The following is a 27,985-nucleotide window of genomic DNA, read 5'->3' on the forward strand; positions in this document are numbered from 1 at the left end:
AGTGAAGGCACAAAACAGTAACTGAGATGAACTTTATTCTTTGACAAAGAAGACTGGGTACTGTGATCGTCTGGATTTTACCAGAAGACATAAGGCCCAAGAATGCATGACAGATGAACAAGAAACAGGATTTATCTGAGGGGCTTTAAAAAGCAATTTATGTAATGTTACTATTTATTTCTTGCCCCATAATTTAAAACTGTGAAATTATAAAACGGGTGCCCAGTGAGGACCCTTCCCAGTGTTCATTCATCCACTGCCAACCATTAATGAACGCTTGACTCAAAATGGGTTTTCTCTTTGATAGCGACATAAAACACGATTAACTCAAACCATGATGTTAAGCAGGAATCTCATCCCAGGCAAACACACAGGAACTATTCAAGGAGTACCTAAACATTATGGAACATTTAGCATCGGAGTGATTGAAAATCCTTTGGCAGGTTTGTTTTTACTCCATATCAGATGCAATCGTGCTGCTTGTGAGTTCAAAGTCCAGGCACTGGTGGCACCCAGGACCCACTGGCTTGAACGTCGAATTCCAGACATAAATGTCTACATCTGGCTGTCTTTGCCACGACTGTGCCTGAAAAATATGTTTGCCTCTTAAAGTGACCTCTAAAACTCAGCAAAAAGATGAGTGGTAAAGAGTAAATAGCTTTACTTCCGTAGTCCTCTCACACATCTTCTTATCTTAATAAAACTGAGGAAATGCAGCAGCACTGCCTGATGTGTTTTAGATAAAAGCAGATACACGGGCTGTGCAAAGAACCAAAACATTATCTTCTATGATGCTGGAACAGTTTCACTGCAAAATGTGCAGCAATTATTGTTTGATTTAAAAAAAAAAAAAAAAAAGTGTGTATGTGCACCATCCAGGTAATAACACAGTAGGGTTCAGTCCATTCCTGGACCATAGAGATCCTTCACCATATATGGTCCCTGCAACTCATAACCCATCTTTCTGTAGTAGTTCCTTGTTCCTACACCTGCAAGACAAAACACACGAAACAATAGTATTTGAGAATCAACTTCCCGAATCAAAAATTCACTGCTGCTGCTTCTGCTACTGCTGCTTTTTGTCATACATCAACATTTTACTTTTCATCACAAAGTTACTTTGTGTCTGACTGCTGCAATGGTACAAATGTGGCTGTTCCAGCTTACCACATCTATATAGATGCATTTGTCAGCAGATAAGAAAACATAAAAAAAAAAAAAAAATCTATAGCAGCTAATTTAGAAAACACTAACGTGCACTGGTCAATTTGTTTTAATACTCAAAGCTCCCTACTCACCACATAGAGCTCAGAAGTTTATGTACACTCAATACGTATGGAAATGCTGTACGTACACATCGGTTTAACTGAATTATCTAAAACTTAAAGATTTGTTAAAGATATAAATGAAACACCTTTGGTATTTGTATAATTGTATTTGGCAGAAGAGGAAGAGTTCAACTAAACTTAATGTCTTTTTGCCATGAACCCAACTTATGGGTTTGATCATTTCAGATATTTTCAATGGAGCTGACGTCAGCGATAGAGGGCCATCTTGAAAGCTTGACATCTTTGGGGTCATCGTCCTGCTGGAACACCCTTTTGTTTTCAACTGCCTGCCTGATGGCTTTAGTTTATGCCGACACAGTGTCCTGTATGATTCCACCCACTTTGTTTCAGGCAGGCAGCAAAACAGTCCCAGAGCACGATGCTACGTCCACCATACAAAACCATCTGTCCTGTTCCTTGGAATGAATTACTAAACTTAGTTCCACCAAACATACTTTTGGTCATTGTGGCCAAACAACTCATTCATTGTTTAATCTGTTCTTTAAGGGAATTTTAACAAAGTGGAGGACTGAAATAACACTAAAAGTGACTACACCTCCAAAGAACTTGTATTTGCATACAAATGTTTGAACTGATGATTCTGGAGTCTACTGTTGTTTAGAAATGGCTCCATGAGACATTTCTGACTTGAGTAAATCTACAACCTTTCCAAAATCTACAGTTTCTCAGACCCCACCAGCTAGAGTCAATCATGATCACTAACAAGACTGTCTTCTGAACATGATGTAACATTTCAAATCATGTTACTTAAAATGTTATGTGTAGTGAACAAAAAACCCATTTAAAATTAAAACATTGAGGTTTTTTTTAAAGAATATCACAATTTGCTTCTTCCTCTGCCTCACAACAACTTTATTCATCTTATGAAACACTGACGATTTTACTGTGAAGTCGTCACACAAAATACAAAGTATTTGTCCAACAAGTAGGCACCAATAACTGTCATCAATTAAAAGATGTGTGGAGAGATCGATTTTTTTCCTTTGTTGCTGTAATGTAAATATAAAAAATATTCCAATCTTTGAGAAAAGCTGCACACAAGGTGACAACAATGCGTAGTCACATTCAAAGAGGCCTTAAAATAAATGACACCCAACCGTGCTTCATTTCTTACCCGAGATAACAGTCAGTTTTCCAGAGCCGTGTTCATCTCTGGCAATTCTCTCAGCCTCCTCCATCAGCATCATCCCAAAACCCTACAGAGGAAGGAGAACAGATAGAAAGGATCCAGCTTTTTAAAAACATTTGAGCCTATTTATCTGAAACGTCTCCTATCTGCGGTGGGCAAAAGAAAACGGAGGGCAGGTGTGATCTGTTACAGTGTAGCAGAAAAAAAGTCACATCCATAGCAGGGAAAAACATTCAATGTGCTGGGTAGGGAAGCTATTTCTTGTGTGTGTTTGTGTGTGGGTGTGTGTGTGTGTGTGTGTGTGTCAGTATAAATATAGCCACCTGATGCTGGAACTTGCTGGGGTCTCGGCTGCTCACAGGAACCACGCTGCCGTACACATGCAACTCTCGGACGATGGACACTCCTCCTTTCAGCTCTGGGCGAAACGATTGTGGAGAGCAGCGGCGCAGACGTAGCAGGCCAATCAGGATGTCCTGCTCCGGGTCCTCGTAGGACAGGAAGGTCTCCCAGCTGCCGTTGGCAACATAGTCCCTCCTCACAAGCTCCACCTGTATACACATCAGTTAATTGTTGGGGTGTTCAAAAATACATTTCTCTCTATTAGTTTAAAGAAAACTATGCAAGTCATCTATCTTTTTTGCATGAATAGTTTCTTGAACGTTGCAAAAACCCCATCTTTCATCCGCTGTTTTCAGTCTCTGGACAGGTTACCTGGTAAGGCCTGACTTTGTGGTGGATCTCCTGAATGCCCACTTCTCGTGTTCTCACATCCCGACACTGAACACACAGACAGTCAAATGGGTAAAACCAATTAAGAGACAAAATCTCAGGACAGACCTGAGAACTGCCCTCACACGCACAAGGGATGTACAGGAAATACTGTATACTGGTTTATGCGTTGCAGTATGTAAAACTGTGAAGTAAAAGTGACATCAGTGACTTAGTAATGTGGTGTAAAGAGTGGATGATATCACTGTTAGTGCTAACCCAACATTTTCTCGGCTAACTCGCTCAATTTAAAAAGCAGATGGGTAGCATGCAGATAGAAAGAGTTACAGAGAAAATAAATTTTTCAGTTATTTTCAGGGTTTTTGAAAGTGGGTCAGTATAAATCATTACAGATAGCGATGGAATAAAAAGACGTGGACACGGTGAGCTGTTAAATAAAGACCTCCTCAACAAGACAGACAACTTTGCTACAACAAAAAGACATGGTTCCATTCTGCCTGAATGGCAACAGAAATAACAGAGCAGAATAGCAAAAATGATGAAAACCAGCTAGAAAAGTTTTTGTTTTTTTGCAGGAAACTAGGTCAATGTTTGGATGGTTATAGTTATCGCTCTGTACAACATCACAACAGTTTCGTAGATAGGTGACATGAAATGCAACACAGTTTCTGAGCCAGTTTCTACCACTCTATGAAAAAGAGATTTTGCTAATGAGTTATACTAAATTACAAAGAAAATGCACTCAGTGTGTTTAAAGAAAGAAAGGAGAAGACACAACTAATATTTATATGGCAGCACTTCAACCTGACACTCAATAAATACCTGCTGTGTTTTAAACTGAAGCTAACAGAGAGCTCTTTATAGCATAGTCTTCCTGTGATGATAGTTTTTATCTCAAGTCTTCTTTGATGGAAATTGGTAGGGGGTCTCCTGCCTCATGTGACTGAAATTGCAATCCACTTCTACTTGCCGACATGGATCCAATAAATTTGGAAGAGAAGGTGCTCAGTTCTATCTTCATCTATACCCATTGTAGAGGTTTTCTGTCATCTTACCCCATCATAGTAACATATGAAAATGACTCCGACAGTCAGCATTTGTCAGTTGGCAGCCACCACCACCTGAGTCTTACAGAACCTTTTAAGAATTGCAACCCAGCTGGAAAGTCTATTAACTTCCTGACTCACGCTGGCACAGTCTTTGAGGCTAAAATGAAAGACCTTTGAGTCTTACCTCAGTGCCCATGTCCTTCATCCTGGAGAGCGCCAGCTCTCTCAGGTTGCCGTGTTCCACCCCAGAGCTAACCAGTGGCATGGGGATGTCCCTGGTGGGTGGTGCAGCAGTAAGAAATAGGACAGTGAAAGATGGCAGGTGAGATAATGGAAGAACAGCTTTAAACATCAGTAAAGAGGCAACCATATGACTTTAAACTATGCCATATCCTGCTACAGCATTTCAATCAGGTTGAGGTCTGGACCTTTGTAACACCTGGATTATTTTCTTTTTCAGACATTCTGTTTTTAGATTTGCTGCTGTGTTTGGGATCATTGTCCTGTTGATGACCCAGTTTCAGCCAAGCTTTAGCTGTCAGACAGATGGCCTCACATTTGACTCTTGAATACTTTGGTATTCAGTTCAATGACTGCGAGCATCCAGGTCCTGTGGCTGCAAAACAAGCCCAAATCATCAGCCCTTCAACACTGTGTTTGACAGTCGGTATGAAGTGTTTGTGCTAATATGCTGTGTTTGGGTTTTCTTCAAACATGGAGCTGTGCATTATGACCAAACATCTCCACTTTGGTCTCATCTGTCCAAAGGACATGACTCTAGAAGTCCAAAACTGTGCTGTCATGTTCTTTATCTGTATTCATAAAGATATAAAGAGAAAGAAGAGGCTTTCTCCTGCAACCTTCCAAAGAGGTCATACAGTCGTTTTGTAATTGTACTGTCATCTACTTCAACATTTAACATCCTATTGAGGCCTGTAGAGTCTGAGGTGTAGCTCTTGTGTTTTTTTAAATTTCTCTGTACATTGCACAGTCTCAGCTGTTGAACAAAGGACTGAAGATAGATTTTTTAGAGATGGCCTTATAACCCTTCTCAGATTGATGGGCTGCAATTGCTTCTCTAAGATCATTGCAGATGTTTCTCCTCCTTGGCGTTGTGTTAACAAACACCTAAATGCTCCAGACCAGCAAACTACCAAAACTTTTTATAGAGGTGCTCAGATTTGTTGATGATTGGTTTACTACGTGGATTTAAATTTTATTTATTAACAGGACAGTGCATATTAATAACAGTACATCTGTAACATGCCAGAGTTAGCTAAAGGCTATTTTTTATCTGTAGTCCTAACCCGAACGACATATTAAAACAGTGTTAGTTCATAATAGAGAGAGAAACAATGATGGTAGGAAACAGTAAGATACAAGTAGAAGTAGTTCTGAGGATCAGCATAGCTATTTTTTAAGCACATGTAGCAGCAGCAAAGCGTTTCATAAAAGCATAAACATAATCACTAATATGTCTACTAATATGTCATCACTAATATGTATGATAATGTCTTGATTTTAAACTGATGTCTTCCCACTGTGAGAACAATATAGGATAATTAATCAGTAATAACAGAAGTATTGCCTAATGCCCAGCCTTATAATTTGGACTATAAATTCCCTCACCTCTGCACCCGGTACACTCGTGTCCAGGGTGGCACCAGCGCCAAAATTCTGGCCACCAGGTCCACCAGAGCACTCGGCGTGTAACTCTTGTACCGCCCCGTCTTCCACAGCTCATACAGACCTGTACCGCGGATTACAAGGGTTGGGTAGAGCTTCAAACCATCGGGCCTGAATGCCGGATTCTCAAAAAACTCCTGCAACAACACAGTCCATGTTACACACCATTACACAACCATTAAACTGTCACATGTGTTTGACAATAATTGCTTAAAACATGTTAAAAGGCTATTTTACTGAAATGGGGATTTGTACAAACAATGTTTTGCCGATTTTCTGTTCTGGGTTTTCAGAACAGGTCTATAACAAATATTCCATGGAGCAGACGGATTTAGTATATAAGGTGGGTAAAAGTGGACCCTATCTCGAACATTGGAAGATTATAAATAGGCCTATTACAGGGCATAAGCCTAAGACTTGCAACTAGCCAACTAAGTGTCCTGCCTGCATCACAGAAATGAGTCCTCCCCTGATGCCAGAACTCGAGCTGTCTAATTAAACTGCAGAGGAATAATGAAAACAAGAAAACTGGATTCATTTTGTGAAAAGTGAAGCTGAAATGTGACATCGCAGACTTGACATCACCTCAGCTCAGGGAATCAGATTTGTGGTGGTTGTGTTGGAGTTCCAGGTGAACACTCTTGTTCTGCACTGTTGCAGGACTTTATGTGCACATGCTTGAATAACACACCATGGATTGATTTTTGTGCATCGCCAACAGCGCGCGGCTCATGATGCACCTGGTCGTTTTACAAACTTTTACTGTAAGGTATGATTTAATGTATTTTAACAGACACTCTACTGATACTGCAGGACCGAGTCGCTTCTTTTCCCTGTTGGTGTGTTCACATTGTGCCGGTCTCTCAGCTGAATCCTCAACCATTTGAGCTGTTCTGATATCTGTCAGTAAGGGTCTTCAGTGAACATGCCAAGAGAGTACTGCACGTTTTCTTATGATTCTGAGATCTAATTTAATTTACATGGTGATTAATTTAACCATTCATGTTTGGCAGAGTAGTTAATAACACATCTGTCTGAGGTGTGACAAATTTAAAACGGAGATTTATTTTACTTGGGCTCCATTCTTCTGAAATTCCATTTCTGACAAAAATCAAGTTAACATAACACACTTACTGCTTTCTCAAGTCATTGTTTTGTGTATTAAACCATGTAAACAGAATGACTGAAGTACAAATAAATATGTTCTTCTAAACTATTAAAAAAGGGAAAAGATTCAATGTTTATCGAATTTCGACATCGGCAAATAGAAAATTCAGTATAAATTAGTCCATTTGCAAAGGCACTTATTCCTTAACCTGAAAGCAGACATCCACTGAGCTCATACAAAGCAGAAGACACTGCAGTGCTCAGTTATTTAATAGAAGGACACAAATATTGTGACCTGGTTTAGTGCAGTGAGGGGAATCAGTGTGATTTCCAGTCATTCTCCTCCCCTCTGAGCTAACTGTCATGATCAGGACCGTGAAGATCTGGAATTGAGGCACATTCTCCAAAATAGGCTGCATTATCAGTATCTCATAATCTCTCTCCCGTCACAGCTCATAATCACACGAGGACGTGTCCCACATGGCCCTGCAGTAAACCTAAAGGGAGGGGGCAGCTAATCTGACAAATAATGCGTCTTTGAGATCATTTTATGAGATTCTGCACCTGCCACCATTTTGAATGGCACATCACAGCTCCTGAGTGTTGGTAGAGAGGAACACTGTTAAGGACGTCTAACCTAAGGCACGAAATAAGTGAGAGACAGACTCAGGCTGGAAGGAAATGGCAATCGAATTCTGCCCTCAGGACACAAGAAATATGCAAAGTCCACCTGGTGTTGCCTTCTGCAGGACCCGAAATGGCCCATGACGACAGCAGACACCCAGTGGGATCATTAAAAAAAATAAAGTCTCAGTTAATAGTTGTAAAGGAAACACGTTTGCCTGAATGAGGATAATGAAAAAAAAAAGAAAGGAAAAAGAAGAATTCCTGCTTCCTTAAACTGGCAAGCAGTACTGAATGAAATTATCAGTTTTCACGGATGCTCTTTCAGATTTAACATGCCACCCACTGAAATCTGAGCTGCTGCTTACATCATACATGCAATGTTTACTTCTAATCAAAATCCCATTGGACAGTGCAAGCGAACAGAGATTTCAAAATGTAAGAGCTGGACATTTTATTAATCCATTTTCTGCTTAATCTCTTTAAGGGTTGCAGTCAAGCTGGACCCTGGGTGCAGGACAGCAGTGTAAACATGGCTGAAATCAACCACAGATATCTCACTCAGGATAGAGAAAACCTTTTTTTTTCTTTGTTGCTTTAATGACAACATTTTTCTGATTCTGAGAAACAGCTAACCATTCAAATTGGTAACTCACTGATAAAAAAAAAAAGTGGACATTTAGAGTACTGTGGAGAAATATTGAACCACACCACATTTCTTTATATTTTTATTCCAAGGAGCCACACTTCCTTCTACTATTTTAAAGTGCTCTTAAGCTGCAGCTCTCCAGGCTTTCTGAAGTGATGATTCATCTGTTTTCTCTGTACACTCGCTTCTTTTTCACTAATTTTCAGTCCAGTCCTTGTGTCTGACAATTTTTAGAGGAACATGTTTAGTGTCTAAACATAACAGAAAAAACTTAGAAATAAAACAATTTCAAAAAGTATCTTTTGGCTCTTTGTTACAAGCAGCCTGCCACAAAGACATCATTTGCACCGATTTCTTTAGTTGCATCTACAAATCATGCCAAAGATAACATAGTCTGTCTGACCATCCTAAAATCAGAATAAGAGCTTGAATGAGGACAACTGGACTTCTTTTTTGGTTCTGGAAGACTTTTCACCTCTCACCAGAAAGGCTCCTTCAGTTTTAACTGGTTGGTCGGGAGTTTCACCTTATAAATAGCTTATAAGTAATTCCTCTGTGTCAAAGTTGGCCTCAATGGGGGACAACCTTTACATAGAATGATGTGAAAAACACTGAGCTCCAACAAAAGAACAACACTGGTTCAGATATGTGGTTAACGGAATCAAAATCCTAACTCAAGAAGTCAAGGCTTTCACAGAACACATCAACTCGGTAGACAGCAACATAAAGTCCCCAAGGGAGGATGCAAAAAACAACAAGATATCTTTTTTGGACTGTACTGTGAACATTGAGGAACGACAGAAGCCTCAACTTTGAGGTTGATCGATCGGAAACCTAACACACAGAGCATACATACCTGCTGCTTGACCAACAATTGGAATAAAAACTGGCTGTAATTAGAACTCTAAACCATTGGGCTGAGAATGTTCCTACAAAATCAGAGGGAAGACCAAAATGAACACAAACACATCAAGAAAGCCCCTCAGACCTGTGGATATCCAAACTGGGCCTTTGTCAAATCAGCTAAGAAATCTGGAGAAAACAACACAAACAGAGAAGATACACTCGTCACTCTCACCCAACAACACCCTCAGACAGAGACCGGTTCACCCAAAGAACAAAACACCCAAACACAAAATGGTTCCGTCGTACGTCCAAAACATCTTTGAACAGCTGAGGTGGTCTCAGGTATCACTTTCCCAGCACCGCAATGCAGCCTTAAAAGCCTTCAGATGGGATGTGAAATGTCTACAAGAACCAAGAAAAGACATCGAGTTGCCCTCATTCAATCTCTTAGGATTACGGTGAACTGGATGACTGCGAGTCTACACCAACGACACGGTTTGACAGACTAAATAGGATTTTTGCACCAACAAGGTGATTCCCAAAAAGCTATTAGTCAATAACTCGGCATATCACAGCATGGTGTACAGTGTCTGCAGAGAGTGGACAAGTGGAGGCAAAAGAAAAGGGGTCAGTATCTGGATATGTTGTTTGAATCTCTACCCAGCACAAGGAAAATCAAAAACTTGACACAGAACCTGAGAGATAATCTACAGTTCATCTCAACAGAGAACTGGACAAAAGGAAGCAAACATACAAAGAAGAGCTTTTGTCACTTAAGAAGCCTGGAGAAATATTAATGAAGACTATCTAAAGAAATTACAAGAAAGTAAAGAGGGTTCAGATGGTGTTGAAGAACCATATCAAATACTGACTTTCAAGCTTGTTAGAATTATTCAAACTATATTATATACTGTATTTCTGTTTATTTTTGCAAAAAAAATCTAATAAACTGATGTTGTCATTTTCCTGGTAATATATAAAGAAATGAGGAGTGGCACAAGACTTCTGCACAGTACTGTAGATCAGGATTAAACTTCTCAACTGAGTAACGATAGCATGACGGTTATTTTCTGTATCACAGATTTTCACAAATGGGATATGTTAAAATGCAAATGAGACTTCAGTTAATTAAACAGGCAATGATTTGCATAAGTGTCACATTGACAAAGTGGAGTGAAAATTTAAATGTCAAGTTTTTGCAAATGATCTCTCTGCGATACTGAAAGTAGACAAGTTGTTTCTTGTACCGTCTCAGCTTAAGCTATCAAAAGCTAGAAACCTGTAAGCAGTTCTCTCTGATGGTTTTTAGCTTGGTGTACAGTAGCTATCCCAGAGGGGACACACTGCAAGCTACATTCTTTATCAAAGGTAAAAAGAGAACTGTTGAAGCTTCATGTAGCGAACAAGTTATTTTTACACCCACTATTTCCAAAATGAATAGCAAGCATCCTTGATATTCATGGAGAACACATTTCCTTCTTAAAAAAACATTTACCAAACCTAATTTCAGAAAAACATCACAAATTGTTCAAATCCGCGTCAGCTCATTAGTGAGCTTCTTTGTGCATTACCAATTCAAAATTTATTTATATAGCACATTAAAACAACCTCAGCTGACCAAAGTGCTTCACAATAGCAACTGCATCACATATTAAAGGTAGGGTAGGAGATCCTGGATTTTGAGTCCAGCGAAGCTGCATTTTGAAAATACACAGGTAAAAAGTCCCAACCCTTTTCTTCACTTTCCCCCCGAAGGCACGCCTCTAGAGTACATGAATGCGCACGAAGGTGCACGAGCGCTGTTCTGACAGCAAGCATCGATCGTTGCCGTATTTAGTATTTGCTAACTATACGTTTAATAATGCTAGGTGCTAGCCAAGCTGGCTCTAGTTTAGCTTCCTGCCAAGCTTCTGGATGCGTAATTCGTTCACGGAGCAGGGTACGCGCACAGGGGGAAGGAGGGGGAGGGAGGAGCAGATTGCAGTTTGATAGACGGCATCAGTATCCAATCATTGTGAACAGTCCGTTCACAATGATTGGATACTGTTTTTCCTAGATTGTACGTTCTAGAGGCCACTAAAACTTTTCATATTTGTGTCAAAACTTTTAATTAATTGGTTGCAATGGGGGTGTGAAGAGTATTTCAAGCAATATGTAAAAAAATGTTCCAGAAAAAGATCCCCTACCCCACCTTTAAGAGAGTCATCAATAAAATAGCAAAAAGAATAACTTCATCACAGATAAAAATAAAATTTGAGATAAAATTAGCAATAAAATATCAATAACAGCAAGCCATGGTGAACTCCATTTCAGCTAGTGGAAACCAACAACAAATATAGTGAAGTAATTCAACATCCGAGGGAAGAACGTGGGCATCCTGGACTGAAGTGTAGATTAATTTGTAGGTACTATAGATGTGTTGACATTTTGAAGGGTTCAATGACAAAGAACTTTGGCGCTGAATTCTATGGGTTCCAGTAAAAATCATGGGATGATTAGTTTGGTTCCTGGAGTGAAGCCCCCCCCCCGCCCACCCCACTTGCTGCAGAAAAAAGTATGCCAGTGCTCACTGTGCCGTGGAAGATTAGTTATGGTGAAGAGATTAGATATGGTGAAGAGGAGCAAAAAGAAGTCACACACAAGTCGTATAATCTAAGTGTCAGTTTGATAAGAAAGGAGAGGAGCGAGGCAGAGAGGGAGACGGTGTGAGGACAAAGGGGTGATGGCAGGGAGATTGGTGACAGGAGGGAAGAGAAAGCATCAAGTGGAAAGTTAGGACTGGAGAGTGAAGAGATAAGGACGGAGGGAGAAATAGCAGAGGAGGAAAGAAAAAAATGGCAAAAGAGACAAACAAGGAAACAGGACAGATAAAATATTGAGCGCCAAAAGAAGAACTGAAGTCTAGACAGGAGAAGTGACGGTGGAAATGCAACAGAAGAAGAAAGGAAGAGACTGTGAGGGCGAAATACACATTTAATCCGCTTCCTCTCCCAGTGTCGACCTGCTGCTGCTCTTCGTTTTACCACCGCATTATAATTCACTTCAATGTTTTGTTGGAAAAAGATGACGCACTTAGAGCTGCTGGTGCTTCAACAAAGTACTGCACAACGGGCCAGAATACATTTACAGGAGAGCAATTTCAATTTGTAAACCTAAAAAAAATTAAAACATTTTTACAAACACATTTGTGCACGGTTATGATGGGTTGCAGTGGGAAAATGTGCACATTTAAGCAAAACCTCAAGATTTTTCAAATTCACACTGAAACACAAAGCTAGTGTGTTGGGGTATATCCACAATGGAAAATCCTTTTTCCATATTACATCGTTACACCTTTTTCCCCTCTTTATAAAAAAATAAAAAAATTTAATAAGCGGTTAAAAAAATGCATTAACAATTTAAATGTACACGCAAAAGAAGGAGAAAGAAACATCACCGTGAGTTCTGAATTAGTGACGTTTTCAGTTTAGAGTCTTACCTGCGTAGATAATAATAAGAGGCATTTTAATCACTTGATTTATGCTTTATTACTGTAAAAATAAACCAAATGAGCTGGAACTGCACTCAGCTTCAAATCCAGCCTCCATTAACATCCGACAGTCAGGCATGTTGGGAGGAAACGCTGCCTGAATCTGCACATTCAAATCATAGCTGTTTCTAATCAGAGAAGTAAAGTGAGCCTGCTGCTGAGGAACATCTGATAGGATTTTCTATCAAGTCACATCAGAGTGGCGGCTGTGAGCAACTGTCACGGCTTTTGCTCTGCTATTTTAAGCTGCTACACCAAGGAGTTACAGCGAGGTACGTGCTGATAATGCACTCTGATACCAAGTAAAGAAAGTAGGATTACTAATATCACAAGTGATCAACTAGGTGCGTGACTTTAATGCTATTCTTAGTCAGAAGTTCTGAAGTTTTCCTTTATTTTGTTTCACTTGTTAGTGACTGCAATTTTGTCTGCTTAAATCCAGCTAACAAAAAATATCGAGGTGTCTTTGTTGACGTGTCATTAAAAGTTGAGCACAGCCACAGTGCGACTATCTGCAGAGCGCTTACGTTTCCCTTATATTCCATAACAAACCTATATTTAAATGCCTTGAGCAGAATACTGGGATTGAAAGTTGGGTCGAATCTAGCAAACTTCAGATCAGCTCCAAACAAAAGATGTCAGCTTCCCTCCTGGGACGATTGATCCGTTACAGGAATATTTTCACCTTGTTCCTTTTCCAAAATCATTATCAAGAGTTCTCTTGTTTGGAAGTCATTCCCTTGCATGTAAAGCTGAGGTGGGCAAATATCACAAAAATCTCCACTAAACTCACACACTTCTCAATCTTTCCCATTATAATTGCATGGCCATATGCATGCTTGTGAGCCTTTGTAAATGAACGCATAACAATGTGTTTATTGTCAAACTCTGTTCTAGCATGACATTGTTTCGAGTTGCTTTCTTCGGTAGGGAGTTGCTGCCAGGGCTGGAATATCAACTTCTCTCGCAGGACGTTCAATCATTACTTCAGATTAGTCGCGATGTGAAGAGATGTTCACACACCTGCTTCCGAAGAGCATCTCTTCTCTGACAAAACCTTGGACTGCCCAAAGACTCCAGTTACTGGCCTTATTAACTAAAGCCTGAAAACAGAGCTTAAAGGATTTGTAGAGGTCCACTTTCCTTCACCTGAATTACAACACGCTGAAAGGTCATAATGGATTTTTTTTTGCCCAATGATGCCACATAATTACTTCCTAAAATGGAAGTATTTCCAGTCTTTTAGGAGATAAATGATTAGTAGGAACACATTTTCCTTTAACCCTGACCTATTAAGGTGGACTTTGTTATGAACAAATAATTCAAATATTCTAACTTCCACAATCTCTCTTATGTCTGGAATGTATTTGCACTTTCAGTGAAAACCTTATGGTTCTGTGTCGGTAAGAAAACTGTCAAAAACAACATGCTTACGATAAACTGCTCCACATCCCTCTCCATGCCCACATTCGGCAGGTCTGGCATCATGTGTGCGACCACTTTGAAGCCGGCGTCCTTTGCCAGGTGGAAAGATTCACACACAGCTCGTACTGTGTGCCCTCTGGAGAAGACGCACATGTGGACAGACCAAATTAAAATGATAATGCAAAGATTAAATACTCATATCCATCCATCTATCTCTCATTTAAACACAATCAGATCTACAGCCGTCGCGTTATGACTACTGCTTTGTGTAAAGTACTGTTCAAAAGTCTTGAGCAACCTCTCATTTCTTTATACACAAAAAGATATGCCAGTTTATTAGAGTTATTGCAAAAATAAATTGAAAGAAGCAAGCTTGAAAGTCAATATTTGGGATGAGCACCTACATTCTTCAACACAGCCTGAACCCTCTTCGACAAGCTTTCTTGTTATTTCTTTCGTCTTATGGAACAGTTCTCCGGGCTTCTTGATGGACATTCCAAAGTTATTCTTTTGATGTGTGATGCTTTCTGTTTCATTCTCTGTCAAGATGAACCCACACTGATTCAATAATGTTGAGGTTTGGCCTGAAAGTGTGATCACACACTGATTTTCAGTCCAGTTCTTTGGCATATCTCAGCCTTTTCTCCCAGTTTCCCTTCCTTAAAGCTGCAGTCTGCAGGATTTGTTGTTGTCATACGTAAAGTCCTAATTTTTGGGATTTTAAGAGTTTACATGATCTATCAGAACGCTTGAAGTTGAAAACGGTGACCTCCGTAGTCGCAAAATGCAAGAAATGCTTATTTTTTAACCAAAAAATAAAAAGTTATTCAACTTCCTGTCCGGCCCCATCAAAACACATGAGAACTCGTGCACGTCTAGGTGCACGCCAGATGCGCGTACACGACTCCTCATTCATCAACTCACCTGACATTTGCGATCATGGAACACACAGTAAGTAGACTAGCCCATAATGAAGTTCAATAGTCTAGATAAATAAGCGTGGGGACGAGCCTACCTTGTATCGCGCGTGCACAATCAGTGATTGACAGGCAGCAGAGCCCAGCTCGTAACCTGATTGGTTACCTTTTACCGGTCCGGTCTGCAATTTTGTAAACAAACCTGCTGGCTTTGGAGGGACCTAGCGGGACATATAGGGGACCTAGAGAACTCATTTTTTTTTGTATTGGGGTATTTAATGTACTACTTTCAGAATCCCCGGACAGTTCCAGGCATTATGCTTGAAAAAGAGTTGCAGACTGCAGCTTTAAGAATCATTTCTTGACAGTCATCCTTCCATGGAGACCATCTCTGATGAGGCTTCAGTGAACAGTAGATGAACCAACTGACAGACCAGATGTATCTCTCAGGTCTTTGCTGGATTCTTTTCCAATTTCTTAAGGACATCACTTTTAGATACTGTTCATCTGCCATTATTTATTTATAATTTTTTTAGGTCTGCCACTTCTTTTGTCCTCAACTTGTCCAGTTTCTTCTAATTATTTGATGAAATATGCCAAGATTTCTGGTCATAGCTCTTCAGGAACCACTTTGTTGATGCAGAAATATCATATTAGGGCTTTAAAATTGAGTTATTTTACAGTTTTAATCAATGCAACTTAATAAACGGGGAACAAATAATGATTTTTGTTTTGACAGGTTGCGAGTATAAAAGTGCCTGAAGACATAATTAAAAATCGGTTCTTTGCTAAGTTGTTAGTTATATGTAAACAGAACCCTGGTCCATCCCTCGCGTTAGGTGTTTTTTTTTTAAAACACTTAAATGATTCCTAGGTCAGTGTTAAGTTAACAAAAACAACCAAAAAAACAACAACAACAACACATTCCTCTGAAAATGGATAGGCACGAGGTCTGGACCAAAAATATGAAGGAAAAAAAGAGCCAATGAACCAAGAAAAACTTCTTTGAAAGACCGTTAGCAAGTCTGGAGAACGACTACTCAAGAGTATTTAAAAAGATTACAAGAAGTCTGGCTGCTTGGTAAAAAATACAAAATAATGAGGGGTGGCTCAAGACTTTTGCATTGTATAGTACAGTATATGCAGCTTCTTGAGTCATGCTTACCTGTTGGTGTCGCGGGCCACATCTTCATAAACACTCTGGACTCCTATCTCCAGCCGGGTGCAGCCGTAGCTCAGCATGTCACTGAGGTGGCGCTTCAGGCAATAATCTGGCCGCGTCTCTATAGTGATTCCTACACATTTGGTATTGCTGCGCTCGGAGTACCTGCAGGAAGAAACTGTCTCAGTCACTTCAGTTGATGTTATTTCTGTACATTATACTAATATAATCATATTTTTAATCCATTTTTAGCATATAGATAACTGCTTTTTAATTCAACCATTTAGTCTCAACGAGACTTAATATTACTAAATATTTGAGGGTGTTATGTGAATGGGAAATATTACTAGCATCATTTAGCAACATCAATTTACACGCTGTAAGTTTAAATGGCTCATTAACCAGGCTGTTAACACTAACCTCATATTAATGACAAACTAATGCAGTAAAGATAAAGCCCCTACCCACTCCTAAATAAAAAATAAAAAAAGTTGAGTTTTGGTGTATATTTGTATAGTGTTTACAGGTTGATATAAGTATCTCTGTTCCTCATACAGCTCGAGAGTTAAATTAATATTTTCAATGACAAATGATCAACTAACTCTGTAATATGAAAGACCCCACCATACTGCAATTTCCCTCACCATGTTTTCACGATCTTTTAGCTCCCCACTTAGCTTAAAGTAAAAAAAAAATTGCAAAATTCTGACATTGCTTCACCATTTGTTGACGATTTTTTTTTGTTGCAGATTGTTGAACTTATGCCCATCTTTGCTTCTAAGATTCTGCCTTTCTTAGGTCTTCTCTTTTTATACCCAATCATGTTACTGACCTGTTGCCAATTAACCTAATTATTTACAACATAGTCCTACAACTATTTCTCTTCAGTACCAGTTACTTTTCCAGCCCTTTTGTTGCCACTATCCAAAGCATTCAAATCAACATCAAGATGAGATGATATTCTAATAAAACATCAAAATGTCTCATTTATTGGGAGTCGTATCAAAATTGATATTTTGTAATGCTAATTAAATACTAGTTTATGAGATCTGTAAATCATTGCATCCTGTTACCTACATTTTACAAGGTGTCCCAGGTTTTTGGGGACTGTATTCAACATTTAGAAGAATGCATATGTAGCCGACTGCAGGGCGATCTGAAACCTTTGAAAATGATCACCTAATGAAGTTTATCAGCCTGCCACACAACTCTAGCTTTGTAAATCATGATAATAAAACAACATACTGCTACAAGAAGCATGCGCATGTAGAATGTGATCATCAGTGATGCAGCATGTTTTCCCGTCTTCTGTAAATGTAATCTCAAGACGGATTCATTCTCAGAGTCATCTAGCCTGGATCTGACTCACGCACTACTTCCAAAGTTATTAGAGTCGCTGATCGAAAAACACAAAAACAACACAAGTGACCCAACAAAAACGTCATCTCAGAACACTGGCCAGCTGTCATTTTCTCCACTCCAGCTGCTCCAATGACCATTAGCTCTTCTCATGCAAGCCCACATTCCCTCAAATTTTGTATCTGCTGGCAATAAATGTCCATCTTTTACAGTCTGTTGCCTGATTTACTCTAATTACAAGAGTTTATGCTCCAGAGAGGATGATCAGATTGTGTGAGGTGAATCAATAAAAAGTCTATTATCTCAGGCGATTATCTCAAGGCATCTCGCTGCTGCGATCAGATCAAGAGAATGGAGCCCGTGGTGAGAGGATCGTGATGTGTGTGTGATGTGATGTGAGCATCATACACACAAGCTTTTTTTGATGCCCAAACATTGGAAATATCACAAGCACACATGCACACAATGAGCCTGGGGCTCTCCCTTCACCAAACCAAGTGCGTCGTCCTTTCAAAGCAGAACGGCAGTCTCCACAATTACTGTAATCACAGTATCTTAACAAAGCATGATGATAGCAGGGTATTTCAGGCACACCTGCACCAACAAGTATACCAGATGCATACATATAACAAAGGAGAGACACACATAGACACAAATAATCAAACTGGCCTCTTGGGTCTTGTCAGGCTTTAAGAAAGGAAATGGGTCCTGCTGACAAAACTGTCAGTGGACTTTTCATTCCTGTGAAAAATCCATTATTTGGTCCAATCATACGAATGAGGTAACTCATGTGAAAATGTACTTTTTTTCTTTTTTCTTTCTTTGACTATATCTGCTCCAAATCATCGTGAAAGTTACAACTTATCCATACTGAGCAGACGTGTGCCTCATTTCATTCAAGGGTGACATAACTGAGCAAGCGAGAAATCGATTGAAGTAACTGAAAAGGACTTATGGAGAGTGGCCTCACTTATCTTCCCCCTGCATTTTCGATGGGTTCATTCAACAGTTGAGTCTGTGGAGCTGGCCGTCAAGTCTTAGCTTTCCACAGGATGTTACAGTCTGAGCGGAAAAAGGGTGGCCTGAGTAATCTTCATAATACATAGTAATTTGTTATCCCAAAACAAAAAAGTTGGGATAATATGGGGAAAATACATAATAATAGTAATATTGTTAAATCTAGTTGACGTCAAACAGGTGATTTAAACAGATAATTTCAATAATGGGAACAAAAGCAGCATCAATGGAAATATTTGAGGAACAAAAATTCATAGAAGATTTAGAAACAAAAGAGCGAGGAGAAAAATAAAGTTGCATAATCCAGCGTTGCCAGATGTTGTGTCAGTAACTAATAACCAGATCTATGAAAACAAGCATCTATAAAAGGGTTCTTTTAAAGAAGCCCAAAAAGCCAGACTTTTCCACGCCCTGTCTGAGAGAATGCAGTCATTAAGTGTTAAAATTAAAATTTGTAAGGTGATGGCATAAAATTCATAATACAGTACATCTGGATCAGAAAAATGAGCATTGTTTTTTTTCAAAAATTAACCTCTTAGTTTTGTACGTTGCCCGAATTTTTTTTAGTTGAATATGTAAATGCCTTTTAAATCAATTACTATAAAATAAATATAGTTGAAATGAGTAGCATATTATTGCAACTAAAGTAAGCAATACTGCCGTGTTAAAGTACGTTACAGATGTGATGTGCATTTTCTGTATGTCACAATTACTAAGTCCTCATTCCAATCTGATGCACGCAGCCTTTTAAATGCATCCATATGTGGCCGAATCCATATTTTTGACATACTCGTTTCTGCAGTTCATTGGCACTAAAGCCGCTGAGTAACTAGCGCTGTTCACAAAATAGGTAGATGAACTGTGTCAACCGCTCCATTTTGATTTGTCTCACTGACTGACTGCCACCTGTAAGCACTGGAAAAGGAGAAGGGTGGAGGGTATGGGGCAGATCCTGCAGCAGGAGGTAAAACTGTATGATTTATGCTTGTTTGTACGAGCAAAATTCTTATTTGGAGGAAACCAAAATAACCAACTGCACGTTACTCATGCAGTCACACACCTGGCAACACTACCACAGATTCCTCCATGATGTTCTTCTTCTTCTTCGTCGCTCCCTACACGGTATCCATCTTCTACTTATGACAGTGATATGGACAAGATTTTGATACCAAAAGAAACTATTTTTCAATCATACAATGAAAATTTGTCACAGATCTTTGGCATAGTCACACTTTTTGGAATGAGTTGCAAACCTTAAATGCCAAAATATGTTTATTTTTTTAATTCTTTAGCATTTTTACTTGTATCCCTGCGACTTTGAATTGGATTAAGTGGTAGAGAAAATGCATGGATTTGCATGATGCATGAATTTTTCTGACACTGGTTTTAACACCAACTGGCTGGGGAACATAACAGATAAAACCAAAAGAAAACCAGAATAGTTTTCATGAAGGTGAACCATTGGTCATTTTAATGCAGTCTACTGAGCATGTAATACAAATCGCAAGAAAAAAATAAAGCAGAAGTTACGACACCTGTTAATATTTTCGGAAAATATGGTAGCGAAACCTGTAAAAGAGGAAGAAAAATAAACAACAATGCTGCCAAAAAGTGGAGTCTAACACGTCAGCTCAGCCTTTTTGTTATTCACAGTTAATGCAGGTCAATTCTTGATCAGATTTTCTCATTTCTGTTTTAAAGCCCTTGTAGTGATATCCAGGAAGACATTATACATGGAATCAAAAAGAATGAAACGGTGCATGGTAGACTGGCTCCCTCTGGTGGACAGAATAAGAAAAAAACGAGAAAAAGCATTGTTGCTTCATAACTCTTTTGCTATCAAAAAGGGGCAACAAAAGCGCTGAAGCCATGGTCCAACAAAACATGTGTACCGTATAAAAATGGTTCTAAAAAGACTACAGACAAATAAAGTAAAATTCAAGTTAAGTTCATAAAAGCAAACTCTGAAAACCCAAAGTAATTACGATGCCACCTGAAGGATCAAAATGATGCCACAATTCTCTCAAAAGAGTTAAATGAACTCCATTCAAAGGCCTAAAAATGACTACTATTAATTGGAACACCATCCAATAGAAATTAAAGTAAGAAAACTTCCTGTGTCTGTATATGGAAACAGGTTAGCAGGAGAATGGAAAGAATATAAAGAGAGAGAAAAAGGGAATGGGGGAAAAGAATGTAGGAAGTCATTCTTCCTACATTCTGATGGGGGTCTGATGGTCTGATGGTCCTCCCCCAGTAAATTCTGAATATCATCCACTTTATTTCATGGGTTCAAGCAAAATCTTAAACACAACTCTCGCCTTTTCTACAGCCAATTATGTTGGAGATATCTTCATATAAAGGAAAACACAAAACCCAGCTCCAGATGACAATTCGAAATATAATGCAGAACAATAAAATCAAGTCTTCAGGTTTACAGTAACCCTATGAAGTACAAACTCCAATTCCAATGAAGTTGGGACGGTGTGTAAAATGTACATAAAAACAGCATACATTGATTTGTTTTGACAAAATTTAAATGAATACAATAAAAGACAAGATATTTAATGTTGAAACTGATAAACTTTATTATTTCTTTAGAGATATTCACACATTTTGCTTTTGCTGGCTGCAACACGTTCCAAAAGAGTTGGGACAGGGGAATTTTTACCACTGTGTAACATCACCTTTCCTTTTCACAACACTCAATAGGCGTTTGGGAACTGAGGACAGTAATTGCTGAAGCTTTGTAGGTGGAATTCTTTCCCATTCTTGCCTGATGAACAACTTCAATTGCTCCACAGTCTGGGGTCTCCGTGCTCGTATTTTGCGCTTCATAATGCGCCACACATTCTCAATGGGAGACAGGTCTGGACTGCAGGCAGGCCAGTCTAGTACCCGCACTCTTTTACTACGAAGCCAGGCTGTTGTAACACGTGCAGAATGTGGCTTGGTATTGTCTTGCTGAAATAAGCAGGGACGACTCTGAAAAAGACATCGCTTGGATGGCAGCATATGCTGCTCCAAAACCTGAATGTACCTTTCAGCATTAATGGTGCCTTCACAAATGTGCAGGTTACCCATACCATTGGCACTAACACACCCCCATACCATCACAGATGCTGGTTTTTGGACTTTGCGCTGATAACAGTCTGGATGGTCTTTTTCCTCTTTGGTCCGGAGGACACGACGTCTATTATTCCCAAAAACAATTTGGAATGTGGACTCATCAGACCACAGAAAACTTTTCCACTTCGTTTCAGTCCAACTGAGATGAGCTCGGGCCCAGAGAAGCCGGCGGCGTTTCTGGGTGTTGTCGATATATGGCTTTCGCTTTGCATAGTACAGTTTTAACTTGCACTCGTGAATGTAACGCCGAATTGCGTGAACTGACAACGGTTTTCCGAAGTGTTCCTGAGCCCATGCGGTAATATCCTTTAGAGAATGATGTCTGTTTTTGATGCAGTGCTGCCTGAGGGTTCGAAGGTCACGGGCATTCAATGTGGGTTTTCGGCCTTGCCGCTTACGTACAGAGATGTCCCCAGATTCTCTGAATCTGTTGATGATGTTATGGACTGTAGATGATGATATCCCCAAATTCTTTTCAATTTTACATTGAGGCACGTTGTTCTGGAACTGATGGACTATTTGCTCACGCAGTTGCTCACAAAGTGGTGAACCTCGCCCCATCCTTGCTTGTGAAAGACAGAGCCTTTTGGGATGTCCTTTTTATACCCAATCATGACACAAACCTGTTTCCAATTAACCTGTTCATCAATAGAATGCTCCAAATAGGTGTTTTTGGAACATTTCTCAACTTTCCAAGTCTTTTGTTGCCCCTGTCCCAACTCTTTTGGAACGTGTTGCAGCCATCAAAATCTAATGTGAGTGAATATTTGCAAGGAAACAACAAAGTTTATCAGTTTGAACATTAAATATCTTGTCTTTTAATGTATTCAATTGAATATAGGTCAAAAAAGATTTGCAAATCGTTGTCTGCTGTTTTTATTTTCATTTTATACACCGTCCCAACTTCAATGGAATTGGGGTTTGTATATCCCTGCTGATTCAACACACATAAAGGTATGATGTTCTCCTTTGTATCTTTCGTTTTAGAAAGTAATCTCTTTAAATGTGCACGTGGCACCTACTCAAGTCAATAAAACTGAATTTTTGCACCGTTTGCACAACATATAAACCCTACAGATATGTACAATATATATATGAAAATAATCAAAAAAAGATCATGAACTGCTGAAACTAAAGCCTGATTTATAGTCGTCCGGGAAAGGCTACGGAGAGCCACGAAGAGCTCTCTCCGTCGACGGAGACCCTCCCGGAGACGCAGACCCTCCCGGAGACGCAGACCCTCCCGGAGACGCTCTCTGTCGCTTGTGTGCTTCAGCCAAAATTCCTATCTATCCACCGAGGAGACGGAGACTCGCGGAGACCGCAAGGGTTGTGGACAACATTTCCGGAATCACTTTTCCGGTTGAGCTCCTTCCTCTCACAACAACAACACCACAATTTTTGAAAGAGTTTACTGTGTGCCGGTCAACATTTGGTAAAAATTTATTTGCATTTCAATATCAATAAGCTCCAACTCCAACAACAGTCTTTCTCTCTCGGTCGCCATCGTTCACTGTGAGGAGTGGAATGGAGCCAGAAGGTAAACAATCAATCAACGACTTTCACGATAGACTTCGCGAGATTAGGTCGTCTAGCGTAGCGACGCCTACTGATCTGGAGCTGAATTGCCTTGCGCATCCGACATCCCGATGGAGAACTTCAAAAGGTTTAGCCTCTGCGTGACCACGGAGTCGGATTGATGGATAGTGACGGAGAAGCATACCGAGGCCTTAAGAAATGGAATTTATTTTATTAAGACTATATACTAATGTAGAATTTAACACCTTTAAAATGATCATCTTAGCGTTACATCTTAGAAGTTCGATTGACTTAGAATTTCCTCTTTACTTTTTGTAGATGATGCGTTCCTGTTTACTTCATGAAGCATAATGTAAATTAAAAAAATAAAAAATAGAAAAGAATCCGATGGAACCATTTTTGAAACACTAGTTCATCTGTTGGTCTCTCAACAGAACTACCAAAACAGGCCAAATGAAACATGGAGAGTTGGAGCATGAGCAAAGGAACTCAGTGTTTAATTAAAACTGAAACAGAGAATTGGCTCTCTGCACGCTCTTGTTTTCTACAAGTGTGTGTTCATCTTCATATGCTTGACTGGGTCACCACAGATGCCATTATAACAGCAGTGCAGTCTGTTTCACCAAAGAAAAGACACAGACAGGATAAGTTTAGCTTAATGAGTACCTGACGGCCTCGGCTACATTGTTGGAGGTGTGTCCTGACAGGGCGTCATGGAGGTTCCTGATGAAGTAGTCTCTGTACTCTTCAGGCAGAGCCATGAAGGTCCCACCCATGACGATGAACTCTACTTTGTCGACACTGTGACCCAGCTGCTTCAGCTGCAGATCACACACAAGGTTGCAAACAATTTGGTCATATGGAGGGATTTAATTGGTGGGAATTACAGCGAGAATAAATAACATCTGGAACAACATATAAAGATAAAAGATATAAAATATATTGGAATAATAATTGAAACCGCTGATTCACATGAAACTGACTTCCAAAAGGCAAAACACCATGAAAAACACACACAAACTGCTTTCGCGAATGGGTTTGCACTAGTGAATTAGATTAATGGGACCATAAACTTAAAAACAATGGCATAATGAGGGTCAGGTCATGCGTGCCGATGAAAGATATGACGCTCATTACAGCATTCAAAATAAATCATCATTGCTCATGATGATGGGACTGCAGAGGTTGATTTGTGGAAATTGCTGCTTTAATGAGAGGTTAATCCTGTCACCATATGAAAGTAGGCAAATTCCACAGCAAACAAACCGAGAACAATGCATCAAGCAAATAAATTGAGCAGTTTTAATGCTATTCCAACCAAACCACGTGCAATTTGCATGGGTCATTAATGGGACATAAAATGGCTATGAATATAGTAGAAGTGTAGCGAGTCACTGACCTGCTCGACTCGGTGTCTGGTCTGAAGATAGGGGTCATAGCGAGCTCGGATTGCTCTCATGGAGGTTGGCTAAAAGAGACAAAAGACAAATAAAATAAAATTCAATTCAATATAAACACAAGAAACTTGTGCTAAAGAAAATAAAAATAAAATAAATAAATAAAGGACCAGACTCAGTGAATAATTCCCTCCACTCCGTATTATATAGATCAATGAGCAGTGCTGACCAACATATCATTGGGGTCATCAGGTGGGAACCTCCTTTCATCAGTGTTTCGTCTAGTTGGGCCCACGACACCTCCAGGAGGCTAGACAATGACCACTGGGGTCCCAGAGTCACCCCCCTAATGCCAGCCAACACTGCCCCTCACACCACAATGACCATAATCTACCTCAGCCTCTCACCAACTGCACACCAGTTACAGCGGGGTGGGGATGCAAACCCTGGTTCGGGTAGGGGGAAGAAATAAAAGAAGAAAAGCAGGAATGGGATTCAAACCCTGGTTCGGGTAGGGGTAATGAAAATATAGAGAGTGCCAGAGGTGGAGGAAGGACAAGACACACTAGCAGATTCAGCAGAAATGAATCATTTAGAAAATAAAATATTTAGGCTAATTTTACCCAAAAATAAAGTTTGATATACTAGAAATAAAGTGAACTGGGTTCATTCAAAGAAAAGCAAACAAATTTCCAGCAAAAACACGACTTTATTTAGGCATGCAGATGGAAAATAAGAGCTTTACCTCATAGCCTGTGTAAGATTGTGTGGAGTACTCAAAATCTGAGTCTGGTCCACCAGGACAGTAGCTGCCAAAATAAAGATGGATTTAACACAAAAATACATGTCTGAACATGAGATGAGAGAAAAATAAACATTCTTTAAACGTAGTGTGCTCCATCTCAGGAAAAGGTCAGAAAGCAAAACGAAGTCCATTTCAAAAGGTTACATCTACCAATTTGAAGTTTTTGTAAGAACAATCATTTGCATTACCAAGCTCTGTTCACGCCTACAGAGTATAGATTAAACAAACAAAAAAAAACCAAACACAATATTTACATTTATTTTTCAAGAACAACCAAATAAAAAAAACAAAAAGAATGCGTCACTTACACACAGATGTTTCCTGTAAAGCTGATGTGAGGGCATCGATGAGGTTTGCACATCACAGCCACAACTGCGATCTATGACAGACCCACAAGTGTTGAACATTTAAAGAGCCGTTCTTTTCTTTCACATTTTAAGGATCAATTCAAACTTTGATCATTCCAATTTATTTATTTATTTTTTTTAATGTAAAATGAAAGCTAAAGCTGAACTGTAGCATTCCACCACTCTTGTACAGCACAGCCATCTTCACACTGAAATAAAAATTTCAGGCTGAAGTGGGGGCAAATCGGTCCACAATTTTCCCGCAGTTGCTGTTCACACTTGCTTTGGAATACTTTCTGCTGGAAACAGCTTGAAATGTGAGGGAGGTGGTACAAGGGAATTTCTGAATGAAGCGAGCAGGAGGGCAGGTATGAAGCAGAAATCATGTCATGGAAATTGTAGCATTTCTTACACAACATAATAACAGGAGGGTCTTAGTTGTGTTCATATCGATACTTCATGTATCTGAATGTATCAACACAGAGGGGAGCAAGTTGGAAGAAGCATATAGGTCAAGAGAAACGAGAACGAAGCAGCAACTCTTACCAGCAGCTCACTAGCATAGAGGGAGCTCTGGAAGATTTGCACAGATCGTCCAGATATTTTACCCAAATGTCAGGGAAATAAGTCTGCACAGGAAGTCTAAAGCCAATGCATGCGGACAACCGTGTTCACACATTCCAGCCCAACCCCCTGGAACATTTTCAAAACATTTCAGGACACCAGTGCAACTGTGAAAGTGCTTATGGATGGGGTTGAATCACTACTCTTATTGGAAATTATGAAGGAAATTCGGGGAAATTTAGAGGATGCCACCAGAAGACAGAATGACAGATGGAAGAATGAGTGCTTCTCACCCCGCTGGCAGTGCGAATGGGTTTTGCTTTGAGTTTGGGAACCAGAGCACGACGATATTGCGGTGGAACAGCTGCAATGATATCCACCAAACGAGGCTGGGCTTCAAGTCCATATTTAGCTGAGGTCTTAGTCTTCACCCTGTTCGAAAACAGGTTAAGCTGATTATGATGTGTGACAGGAAAATTAGATTTAAAAAAATAAGCACAGCAGTCTACAGTCCAATGAGAGAAGAGTGCCATCTTAGAAAATGTGTAATATTGGGAGATAAATGATTTAAACTGATTCAAAGTCAATTAAGTCATTGTGGCTTCTAATCAAAAATCGTACAGTTTTATATTGTATGTAACTGAAAAAGTAAATGTACACAGTAATGGATAGTTGTGCTAGAAAAAGGACCAATTACCACACACATGGTTGCCTACAGTATCGATGTTTTTTAATAAGTCTGGGAATTTATTTCTTAACAAATAATGATACCTACATAAAGATTTATATCATCCAGATCGGTCATTTAAGCTTAGGAAAAAGCTAAGTTGTTATGACGTTACGTTATTGACAACAAGGAGTTGAGTGTCTTCGCACAAGATGCCTTACTTGTTGAGATTGATGTCTTTGCCCTCTTCGTGGGCTTCGACCAGCTGCTTTATGACATCAGCGATGGTCATCATCATCAGCTCAGCTCTGCTGAGGTCACCTGTCAGGGAGCAATATTTAAACGGCGATCAAGCAAACTGCGTTTATATGCTCCAAGTGTCAATGGCACAGAACAATTTTCTGCAAAGACATATAAATAATCTATCTATCTAAACAGAAACTAGATAATGCTTTTTACATACGTGAAATTCATGAAGGAAAAAAAACCTTCCAAACCACCCAATCCGCTTTACAAAAGGAAAACGTTACTAACTCCTCTACATTTATAAAGTTTACATCATAAGATGAAGACATACTAGCGGTTAGCATTAGCAAGAAGCTACAGCCAGCCGAGCCACTTTAAAAAGCTATTTCAGATATTTTGAACAATTCGTCGCACACTCACTCTTTTTCTTTGGCTTCCCCATATCTTCCTGTAAGCACACAGTTAAGTTTCACACGAATTGGCGTTTCTTAAACCGCCCACATCTACCTGATAACTCAAGAGAGCCGGAATAAATAGTAAACAACTCCACGTTGCGTCAAGTTACGGCATCTATCGCACACTCGTCGAAACTGTCGTAAAATAATGCAAACACTATTTGTTCCCTTTCATAAAGTGGCACTCATGTGTAAATGTCTTCATTATTTAGTAGTGCGACAGGTGTAGCTTTGCTCTGTTAATAAAACCAGCGCC

General features: G+C 39.6%; 1 protein-coding gene across 1 annotated transcript; it reads right to left on the minus strand.

Moving 5' to 3' along the window:
* Positions 1–18: 18 nt before the first annotated feature.
* On the minus strand, positions 19–27,843 carry elp3 (elongator acetyltransferase complex subunit 3). The gene is made up of 15 exons (XM_075458587.1): positions 27,695–27,843; positions 27,250–27,349; positions 26,655–26,793; positions 25,759–25,829; positions 25,391–25,454; positions 24,648–24,716; positions 23,915–24,069; positions 16,208–16,369; positions 14,135–14,261; positions 5,889–6,082; positions 4,444–4,534; positions 3,193–3,258; positions 2,802–3,029; positions 2,464–2,545; positions 19–989 (listed from the first exon to the last, which is right to left on the minus strand). The coding sequence occupies exons 1-15, from the start codon at positions 27,714–27,716 to the stop codon at positions 898–900; spliced, it is 1,662 nt and encodes a 553-aa protein (XP_075314702.1). The 5' UTR covers positions 27,717–27,843; the 3' UTR covers positions 19–897.
* Positions 27,844–27,985: the final 142 nt, after the last annotated feature.

The sequence above is a fragment of the Odontesthes bonariensis genome, chromosome 24, assembly GCF_027942865.1.
Source record: "Odontesthes bonariensis isolate fOdoBon6 chromosome 24, fOdoBon6.hap1, whole genome shotgun sequence".
Lineage (NCBI taxonomy): Eukaryota > Metazoa > Chordata > Actinopteri > Atheriniformes > Atherinopsidae > Odontesthes > Odontesthes bonariensis.